We start from the raw sequence: 11,465 nt of genomic DNA, 5'->3' as shown, positions 1-11,465 counted from the left end.
ATTAATTAATTAGCATCACAAAATGCATTTCATCACTCTCTTCTTCTTCCTTTTCCTCTCTATCAACACCCTCACTTCTTCAACATCATCATCACACAATGAAGACACTTTAAATTTTGTTGGTCCTATAGACCGCAAGTTGTTAGGCATAAACAAGAAGGAAAAACTAAGTCATTTCAAATTCTTCTGGCATGACATTATGAGTGGAAAAAACCCATCTTCAATTATGGTTGTTCCACCAACATTAAACTCAACCACTGGTTTTGGTTTTGTCAACATGATTGACAACCCTTTAACATTAGGACCAGAATTGAGTTCCAAACTTGTTGGAAAAGCTCAAGGCTTCTATGCATCTGCTTCACAGGTTGAACTTGGTTTACTTATGGCTATGAATTTTGCTTTCATTGAAGGAAAGTATAATGGGAGTACTATTACTATCTTGGGGAGGAATCCGGTTTATGATAAGGTTAGAGAGATGCCTGTTATTGGTGGGAGTGGACTCTTCAAATTTGCTAGAGGGTATGCTCAAGCTAATACTCATTGGATTGATCTCAAATCTGGAGATGCTACGGTTGAGTACAATATCTATGTTTTTCATTATTGAGTTGTTAATTATTGTTGTTGTAATATTTAAGTAAGAAAAGAGAATAAGAATGAGAAAGATAAATATGAAGGTCTGAGTGTCTTAAATGAGGAGTATATTTAAGAAATAAAGTTGATTTGAAGTTTAAATTATCTAAAGAGAAACTAGTAGAAGACCCGTGCGTCCGCACGGGTAAATCAAATCTTAAGATGAATAATGTATTACAAACGCAAAAAAAGAAGTTTAAAAACTTGAATGAGGAATGTTAAATTAAGATTCATAAACCATAATATAGATGTAATGAAGCTATATATAGTAGCTATTTAAAAAAAAAATAAGAAGTTGAAAATGGAATAGACAAAAGGGTACTATGGTGGTAGCGACCCGTAAAAAAGGTATTATGGTGATAGTGACCCGTAAAAATAGCGAGTTTCAATGATAAAATTCAGATAAGAAAAGTATTACGATGATAGTGACCCGTAAAAATAGTGAGTTTCAGTAATAAAATTTAGTATCTTAGATCGCCTTGGTTGTTACTTATATATAATTGTTATTATAAAATCACTAATAACTGTAATTATTTAAAAATAAATATGTAACAAATTACCAACATTAAATATTTATAATAACTATAAATATTTATAAATGTCACTAATAACTATAAATATTTACAAATATTTTATTAAAAATACAAAAAAATATTGTGGTGATAGTGACCCGTAAAAATAGTGAGTTTTCGTGATAAAATTCTTTATTTTTTAATCTCAAGTTTGTGTTTGACTTAAAACAAATAAACAGCATAAAAATTAATTAAATGTTTGTCTATTTAATGAATATATGATTTAGTGGACAAATTTTTTTTGTTAATTCTTTTCTATTTCTTTTTATTTGACATGAATATGGAATACAACCTCTAATTCCAAGAGAAACCATACATGCAGCTGAAATAGACAGCATGTCTATTGACATAATTAAACTTTTATTTTGTAGTTTCATTTTATACGTAAACCTTACATCTTCTTTATCAATGGTTAATGGTGATGAATTTGGAATATGATAAACACCAACTAAAGTGTTATGAGCCATGAGACAGGATTTTGAAGCTATGTATAAAAAACAAACGCATATATAGTGTCTAGTGGCTATTTTATGTAATACGTCTTTTTCTTTTGTTCTCCTACAACACTTGAAGAAACATCCATTTATTTGGGTGAATTTTTTCATGTTTTTTTCTCAAATATACCATTTTCGTAGTAGTATTGATGTGATATTGTGAGTAATTCATGTTATATTTCTTATTGATGTGATACTTGATAAAATTTTAATAGAATTACTTAGGGCAGGAATTTGAGACATGGATTGATGTTATAAACTCAAATTCATTCGAAGCTAATATTGATTTCACAAGAAATTAATGATAGGTAAGAAAACAATGATCAAAATTTAGTAGTAAATTTTTCCAAATCTGCTAACGAATTAAAATTATTATTACCTTTTGCACCTTCATATCTAAGAACATGATTTGACTCAAGTGAATTATTCATGAATTGCTTACATATAGAGGGCAATCAAAAGTCACTAAAAAACCAAGTACAATTAGTTGTATAGGTTTTAGAAGCATAATGAACAGTAAGGATATACCTGTTATCATCATATCAATGTGCCCCATAAATTTACTGATGTCCTATACTACACTTATACATGCTACTTCACACCAATGCACAAATAAAAGTATGCATGTGAAGTATCAAGTCATCAAACATGCTACTGATGTCCTATACTACACTTATACATGCTACTGATGTCCGTCTTTGCCCAGAAGTATCAAGTCATCAAACATCTTGAACAAAGCATACACATCCTGAGAAACGAAAAAAGAATAATTGATATGAAATACCGAGTAAAATTTAAGTAGATCCGAAGAAAATTTACCTTGAGGAGAGGAACAGGGGGTTTATCTTCACCAGGCTGAGAATACCATTCAAGAAGGCTGGCCAAGAGGGGGTTTATTTTCAAATATAATTATCTGAAATTATGCGGTGGCCTGGCCAAGAGTTATTTATGAACTAAAATCATGGCCCTCATGAGACTGATGAAGCAATATGGTAAAACTTATAGCCCTCGGGAGACTGATGAAGCAATATGGTAAAACTTATAGCCCTCAGGAGACTGATGAAGCAATATGGTAAAACTTATAGCTTGTTTCAATAATACGTACCAAGTCTTCTACGATGATATTAATCCTTCCAACCACGAGATGATCCACTTGCGTATAAAGGTAAATTATGCTCACTTGCACCATCAAATTACGCTCACTCAGTCAATTGCTAGCATTGGACAGAGCAGTCTTAAAGAAAGTGTAAGAAGACTCGAGATCAAAGTGAAGCTGTCAGGTCTGTTGTTCCGTCAACTCATCAACTGCACCCATCTTTGATAACCTTGCAATCAAATCCTTCATATTTATTTTCCCCTCAAAACCAGACGGAAAAATCGTCAATTTGTTAAGTGAACCATAAAGGTATGAGAGCAAAGGATGAACATAGTTAGTAAATTAGACCCACACAGAAAAACAGCCATCAGGCTAACTTCCATATCTAGATGTTACTCCAACCGTCCCAAAATAATTGATTCAAAATTAACGATCCACAAAATAATTGTAACGCATGATCACATAACTAAACCTGTAAACTATTCACAGCAAATTCAACCCAAACACACATAACAAAGCCTTAATCAAACATGTTAAACAGATTCGTACAACAATACAATAGATCATTTCTATTTCACGTAGAACACAATCAATAATAAATTATTCACCAACAAAAGCCTATAATACCTCTTCCATTTCCCTAAGAATAACATCCCGCTCCCGGCTGATCCGATTCTCATCAAACTTTGAATACTGAAGAATATCAGCCAGAATATCAAGCGCAATTGGAACATCATTCAGCGAAACCTTAGCATAATAAGCAGTCTGCTCCCTCGACGTACACGCGTAAAGTACCTGCTACATATCATAAATTAGAGTGATGCCAAACCAATAAAGACTGAATTTTGACTCTCCTCAAAACATCAGTGGGATACATGAAGCAACAACAACGATAGGCATTGAATGATGCAGTCATGATGATAAGAGGTCTACAGTTCTGATGCAACCAAATACTAATAATTATACTTGCAAATACTTATCCATGTAGATAATAATTATACTTGCAAATACTTATCCATGTAGAGTTGAACATGAATGCAATACCTATATAAGTTATGTAAACATTTGCCAAATGCAAAATGGGGGAAAATCACAAGAGCAACAACAATTAATCTTATTTAAAGGCATACCTTCTACATCATCATCTTCCTCATCATCATGGTGCAAAAACATATCACTCAAATGTTCAAAAAAATCAGCAATCCAGCAAACAAAGTATTCAGTTTCTACACTCAGTATATGAATAGAAAAACTTAAGTAGAGTCAATCCTTGTGCCTGCTCATCAGTGTTGCAAACAAAACACCAGAATCTACAGTAACTTGCATCATGTAAAATACTTATCTTTCAATGGTCACGACGATACCGCGAATTCCATGAAATGAGGTTGGACACTTCGTTATCGCATCCTGCCTGCCAAGACCTGTAGGTGGTGTTTTGAAATCCATGCTATCAGTAAAATTTGAATCAAGCAGTGCCAAGGTTTACACATGAAATTCAAGAAAATAGCAAAACGTTCACCATTGTTGCTTCTTCTCTGTTGGCAGCGCTGGTGGCTTCACTAAACCCTAATAAGCATAACCTAACTGAAAAACAAAACAATCTTAGATCTATTGATCCGAAAATCATCAAACCTAACCTTAAAAATAACCTGCAAAAAGAGAGAGAGGGAAGGAAAGGGGTTGTGGCGGCTAGGTTGGGGAAGGAAAGAGAGACAAGGAAATGGAGATGAAAGAAAGAGAGAGGGACTCTTTATGGAGATGAAGAGAGAAGGCAGTGTACTGATTAAGGAGATTTTCAAGGAAATGGGGGAAGTTGGGGGAGCGTGAGTATTACCCGGCGGATAACGCATGAAAGGCACCGGATGTCTAAGCTTTGGACGGAGGTAGTGTTCCTCTGTTGTGTGGTTCCCCAAGATGAAAAGAAGTTCTGCAGAGGAGTGGGTATAAAATTGATTGGAGGGAAACGAAAAATGACAAAAAGTTGAATGGAAGTACAAAACAATTTGAGTTTGTCCAATGAGAAACACACAAATGGCAAAGATGAAATTTTAATTTGTTACTCCCTCCGTCCCACAATGAGTGACCTAATTGGAATAAAATGATGTCCCAAAATGAATGACCCATTTCAATTTCCAATACACTTTTTCCAGTTTTACCCTCTAATTAATAAAAGTTTCATAATTTTCAATACATAATAAGGGTAGTATAGTAAAAATACTATTATCTCTCTTACTTTTAACCACATTTCTTAATATGTGTGAAAAGGTGGGCTGGGTCACTCATTGTGGGACGGAGGGAGTAATTACTTAGATAGCCTTTTGGTCGTGTAATTTTTTTTTGAAGGAAGGGTATATTAGTCAGTTTGGGCAACATTATAGTATTGGGTAGATAGTTGATGTAAGATTTACTCTGGAGATATTTTATTTAAAATTTCAAGTTGGAAATCAAGTTAACCAAAGATTTAGTTTACTTCAGGAACCTTCAATTTACTCTTTGATGCAACAAATTAAGCATAATAACACTGATTATATTATTAAAAAATTATTTTTAATGACCAAATTAGTGAGTGAAATATTTTGGTCACTATAACTATAGAATTAGCCACGAAAATTCAATATCTTGCACATAAAATTTTAGATGTTGGTAAATCAGTTATAAAATTAAATCAACTATCAAATTAGCGGCCATAATTTAGCGAACAGAAATTCGGTTCCAAATATAATTTTTTATTTATTTTTATTATTTTTGTTTTCCTACTCTTTTTTTATATATACATTAATTTATGAAGTTACTAATTTCCGTCAATTTTTATTTATAAAATTTTAATTTCTCCTAATTTTTAATCTTCAATAAATTTTTTACTTTTTATAAAAAAATCTATATCTTAATTATGACAACATACCTAAGTTTTATATAAAAAGTTTGATTGCATAAATTTATAATTGTATAAAATATGTTATTTTTAAAAATCTAGTCACTATTAAATTTATTTACTATTTAATATAGGGTTAAATATGTTACATATCCCTGTAAATATATTAAAATTTGGTTTCAGTCCATCTAATATTTTTGTTCAAAGAATCGTCCCTATAAAGTTTTTCGTCCCAATTATTCACCCTTGACGTCAATTCCACTTAACGGACACAGACATGGACAATGAGTTGACATTATTTTAAATAAACGGTCAATAATTAATTTCCACATGTGTAATCAAATTACCAACATAAATATTCATCCTTCTTGTCCGTCTACGCATACTTCAAGCCTCCCCCTAATACGTTAGCCTAATTCTTCTTGGTGTTCATAATTTTTCCTTGCAAGTGGAATCGATCGAGCTTAGTTTCTATCCAGAATATCAAAATCGCCTTTCGTCTTCTTCATCTAAGGATAATTGATGTCGTATTCCAGAACTGCTGATTCAAAATCCATGAACAATGCGTCATCTTCTGTGCGATGCATACGAGGAAGGAAGTGTGGCTGTGAAGCACGGACGGTTTCATACTTATGCAAGAAGGGTCCAAATAAAGGTAGACTCTTCTGGAGATGTCCATTTTGGTAGAGTGGAGATACTTGCAATTTATTTGTATGGGATGAAGATCTGGCTGAAGACGACAATGTTGGTGTTGAACCGATAGATGTCAACAAGCTAAAGGAACTGGAGACTGTTGAATTGTTGAGAGAGTTGTATCAAGCTTCCAAGAAGAAGAACATGAAGCTGCAAGCAAAATTGATATCAGAGGCATGGACTGGAAAAATCAAGTTTATATTTTTGTTGGTTTCTCTTCTGATTAATGTTTACCTACTATGGAAATGTAATTGTTGAAATCATCAGTAATGAGCAATGTAATCACTGTGTCATGGGCAATGTAATCACTGTGTTACGGTGTAAGATTGTATGTGTACAATTGTAACACCCCAAATTCTACCTGAAAATATCATGCGAGAAATCAGAGTATTTTAAAAACTATCAACAAGCATTTGGGATATCACATTTACTTCATATAACAACTCATAAACAGATACATAGCACTTTAATCTCAGAGAAGCACAAAACAACTTATAACAACTCTTAGACAAACCAACTTCATTTTAATATGCAGCAGAATCATAACATTCGACTTTATAAACAAATCATCTTATTTAATCGGAAACAACTTCAAACATCATAGTACTTCTCATTATCCAATTTGGAACTCAACAACTAAAACATGAACAACATAGAAACAACAATATAGACAACCCCCGAGTACTACGTATCAGAGCGACACACCAACCAGACACGACGAAGCTACAAACTTCCACAGCTATACTTGAGTACCTGCCCATTTCCTATGGTAGGGGAAACATCAACAGAAGGGGTGAGATATCAAACAGTATAAAGGAAAGTATGATAATAGATATAGCAAGATAATATCATACACAATTCACCACTTCTCAATATAAGCAATTTGCATCACGACAACAACATGGATCATATATTCCAACTTATACACATATATCATTAATACATATATATTCACAGTCTCATCATATATGTTTCATTCACGTACATCATATCTACAACACATCAACAATCCATATCAAATTAATTCAACTTCACAAACTATGCATCCACACATCATAACAATGAATCGAATGTAACTCGGTTTACAAACTCGAATGCGACTCAAACTATGCATATGCATGTGGTACCAATGGGAGCTTCAGCCCCCGTCACCAATTGCCATTTGGCCCGTCATGTTTGCCATAGTTTTCAGCCCGTCATGTTTGCCATAGTTTTCAGGCCGTCACAGAGTATGCATATGGAATGTAACTCGACAAACAAGACAACACAACATACTCATCAAAATCACATATCATCACGAGGCATAAGCCTATATCACAATCACATTACCATTTATTCGAGGTAATTCACGTCACTATAATATTTCATCTTCACTTAGTCACAAAATCATCCTCACAAATATATACAACATCACGTATTCACAAAATCGTCACAAATATAATTCGCATATCATCAAGATCATTACAATTATCATCATGTTTTGGCACATCAACACAATTACTCAATTTCACATATTAACACAGTCATCACAATTATCATCATAATCTACTAAACTAACGACAATTAGCTAGGATTCATACCATAAGGTTAATCACATAACAATGCACAATAATAATCATATTGGCAATCACAACATTACTCGCAACAAAGACGTCCAAACCGAAATCACAATTTTTGGTCAATTCTCAAAATAATCTCAATATGCCAATATGTCAAGTAAAACAAATCGACTAAATCAAGTAGAAATAATGTTAATTATCAAAACAACATCATTGGCATAACAATATATTATTCTCAACTTGAATATTCAACCAAAACACAATTACGGTCAATTTCTCAAAATACCGTAATTTACCGATAAACCGAATAATTGGTCAAAGTCCAAGTATATTCCAATCACATAGACTTATTGGAATTAATTCAACTAATAATTTAATTATCCAATTAAAAATCAAACTATATTAATTTCAATTCAACTATTATATTTCTATTCCATTATTTTCCAATTCTACAACCAAAACTCATTATTTCACTATCAATGGTTTACCCACAACAAACACAACATTCTAATACACATAGATTATCAATTGCACACAACTTATCACATTTATATCATCACATTCCAACAAATCATCAAATACCCAAAATTGCAACATAGAAGAACATGAATATCAAAGTATAGAATCAAACCCACCATAACATACTATCATACAACCCTTTAGCATGAAAGAACCCCACCCTTACCTTGGCAAATATGGGCTCTTTCACCATAGCTCTAAGCTTTTCTCCAAAATAAATCCTTCAAACATAATTTGGAGACACACCTAAAAACCAGTTCGGAAATCAGCTTATCAGACGAACTTAAAACCCTCAAAATCAAAATCGCTCCGGTCAGAACTTACCTCTATGAGTCAGGAACATTATGTCAAAACCACGCGACGATCCAACGGTTAGATTGAGAGATTCATCCGTTTTGTTAAGGTGACTCAATGCTGAAACTTGCTGCGAAAATGTGGTTTCTTCTAGCTTTTCTCTTCCACCATTGTTCTCTTCCCTTTTGCCTCTTTTCTCTTCTTCCTATCTTTTCCCCCAAATGAAAGTAGTAGCCTCTAAAACCCTAACCTTCTCTTACTATCTCATTTATGTCAATTGGGCTTAACCCACCAATCCATCCATTATGTTTCTATCACTTAGGCCCATTTAGTTATATCTCTCTAATTACTCAATTAAGCCAAATAACACAAACACACACTCATAATTAAATACTTAAATAATTATTATATCACATAATAACTAAATAAATAAAGAATTATTAAAAATGCCAAACAATATAATTACTAAAATGATAGCGAATAAAATGGGGGTGTTACAACAATTATAATGATGTACTCCCTCCGTCCTAAAATATAAGAGAAAAAAACATTTTTCTTGTCCCAAAATATAAGAGAAAAATAACTTTTATCTTTTTCAAGGTAAAATTAAATGCAAACTGCATTTAATTTACTCTCTCTTGTTTTTTTTTATAATTAACAACCAATTAAAATTGCTTTTACATTTTTTCAAGACAATTGATTTAAGAAAATAAAAAAAAACTTCATCCAAATTATTATGTTTTTAATTTTTTTTAATAAATGTGAATTTTGTTTTTTTTCTTATATTTCGGGACGGAGAGAATACTGATTAATGAATTGTAGTTGTATTAGTAAGTTCTTTAAAACTCATTTATTTAGTACATAATTTTGCACAGTTGTAGATAGTTTTGCATCGCTTTCCTCTTTATTTTTCTAATTATCTTCATTAAAATTTTAATTCCCTATTGCTTAAAAAATAATTTACCAGTAATAATGTGGATCCAACTTCAATTCTTTTCTCAAAATTAAACCATTGTTCATCTCCCTCACTAAATTACCTTAAAAGTTCAGTGATTGAAAAATTTATATGAGAGTGAAAATATCATGTTATTGTGTCTTGTTAGTGTTAGTGTTATTGAGGTATACTACAATTTTTTTTGCCATATAGTGACGTCCATATCATATTTTGTGACAATGTTAATAACCGTAGGTATATAGGCACTACATACCTTTGATATTTTATTTCTTGCATAGATATAGATAGTTTATAAATAACTTAAATTAGTCTATAAGTAATAAGAATTAATTTTTTTTATAATATAATTCAAAATATATTTTTTTTTTGTAAAATTTTTATTATAATAAAATATATAATATTCCTTAGGTTTTTTCTTCTTTCTTTGGCGTAAACCTACTCTCACTTCTCTCTTTCTCCAAAACTCTAGTCGTCGTCTCTTCTCTGAACTTAACTTCAGCCACCACCTCTTCCAATTAAAAAACTAATTTTATATATATATTCATCATCTCACGGTCTTTCTAAAGAACTAAATTAATTACAATTTCATACTATCAGTGTTGTATTTCTTCCCTTTTTTCCGGCCACCACAACTTCAAACGACGAAACGATTGTTAATATTATTACAAAATAAAACGATAAGAAGGTAATAGAAGATTTGGTTCTTACCTCTAACATTTTATTAATATTATTAGAGAAACGATATTTCTACAACTTTCATACCGTTTTGTTTCTTTATTATATTTAATAATTACTTTTAACTGTTTCTAATGCAAATTAACATATGTTCTTGTTGTATTTTTTTTTTTTTTTGGATCACATGTCCTTGTTGTATTTTAGTAGGTGTATTATTAACATTGACAAAGGGCAAAAAGGAAGCATAATAAATACTAGTCCATAAAACAACAACAATGAAACATTTGAATTTAACCATTGTCTAAATTTTTTAGCCGTGATCACAAATCAAAATAAATTAAAATAAAACCAAGCCAAGCTAAGGTTTACAAACTATAGGCACACAAATCCTTAAATTGCAACAAATCCAAATCCCACACTAAAGAACCATAAACATAGTAAAACCCACACAAACACAAATCCTAAAATTAAACATAAAATCATTAGTGAGAAACATAAACATTGTACTCAACAACAGCAATTGCATTTTTGGGATCATACGAATAAGTAGTAAGTTGAGCATAGCCTCTAGCAAATCTGAAAACTCCACTCCCACCAACAACAGGCACCTCTCTAACCTTATCAAAAACAGGATTCCTCCCCATGATAGTAATACTACTTCCATTATACTCTCCTTCAAATAAAGCCAAATTCATAGCCATGAGAAAAGAAAAACTATCCTGTGATGTAGAAGCATACAAACCTTGACATTTTCCAACAAGTTTGGAACTCAATTCGGGTCCTAAAGTCAAAGGGTCATCCATCATGGTGACTAAACCAAAAGAAAAGGTTGAGTTCAACTTCAAAGGTGATGGAACAACTGCGAATGAAGTTGGGTTTTTTCCAGTCATTATGTCATGCCAATAGAATTTTAAATGACTTAGCTCTTCCATCTTGTTTAGGCCTAACAATTTGCGATCTATTGGTCGAACAAAGTCGAAAGTGTCATCATTTTGTGATGATGATGTTGAAGAAGTTATGGTTTTGCATGAGAGGAGAAGGAAGAAGAGCAAAGTGAGAAAATGTTGGGATGACATTGTTGTGATGATATGTGAGGAGACAAGAAA

General features: G+C 32.1%; 2 protein-coding genes and 1 long non-coding RNA gene across 4 annotated transcripts; 1 reads left to right on the top strand and 2 right to left on the bottom strand.

Moving 5' to 3' along the window:
• LOC131606197 (dirigent protein 22-like) lies at window positions 1–828 on the top strand. The gene has a single exon (XM_058878464.1). It carries the CDS (start codon window positions 23–25, stop codon window positions 602–604), a length of 582 nt encoding a protein of 193 aa, XP_058734447.1. The 5' UTR covers window positions 1–22; the 3' UTR covers window positions 605–828.
• A 1,291-nt stretch (window positions 829–2,119) lies between these two features.
• On the bottom strand, window positions 2,120–4,845 carry LOC131606196 (uncharacterized). 2 transcript variants are annotated; one of them, XR_009284758.1, is made up of 5 exons: window positions 4,627–4,845; window positions 4,312–4,376; window positions 3,923–4,213; window positions 2,516–3,587; window positions 2,120–2,444 (listed from the first exon to the last, which is right to left on the bottom strand). It is a non-coding gene; the product is annotated as an uncharacterized LOC131606196 (long non-coding RNA). The 2 variants fall into 2 exon arrangements; XR_009284757.1 differs by having other exon boundaries at window positions 2,516–4,213.
• A 5,901-nt stretch (window positions 4,846–10,746) lies between these two features.
• LOC131606194 (dirigent protein 22-like) lies at window positions 10,747–11,465 on the bottom strand. The gene has a single exon (XM_058878463.1). It carries the CDS (start codon window positions 11,433–11,435, stop codon window positions 10,842–10,844), a length of 594 nt encoding a protein of 197 aa, XP_058734446.1. The 5' UTR covers window positions 11,436–11,465; the 3' UTR covers window positions 10,747–10,841.

Source organism: Vicia villosa, linkage group LG5 (genome assembly GCF_029867415.1).
Source record: "Vicia villosa cultivar HV-30 ecotype Madison, WI linkage group LG5, Vvil1.0, whole genome shotgun sequence".
NCBI classification, from domain to species: domain Eukaryota; kingdom Viridiplantae; phylum Streptophyta; class Magnoliopsida; order Fabales; family Fabaceae; genus Vicia; species Vicia villosa.
Note: the sequence above shows the minus strand (reverse complement) of the source record. Positions and strands in the feature narration are given on the sequence as shown.

What these genes read in the sequence shown, in the direction of transcription:
- LOC131606197 (XM_058878464.1), top strand. Translation starts at nt 23, where the DNA reads ATGCATTTCATCACTCTCTTCTTCTTCCTTTTCCTCTCTATCAACACC.
- LOC131606194 (XM_058878463.1), bottom strand. Translation starts at nt 11,435, where the DNA reads ATGTCATCCCAACATTTTCTCACTTTGCTCTTCTTCCTTCTCCTCTCA.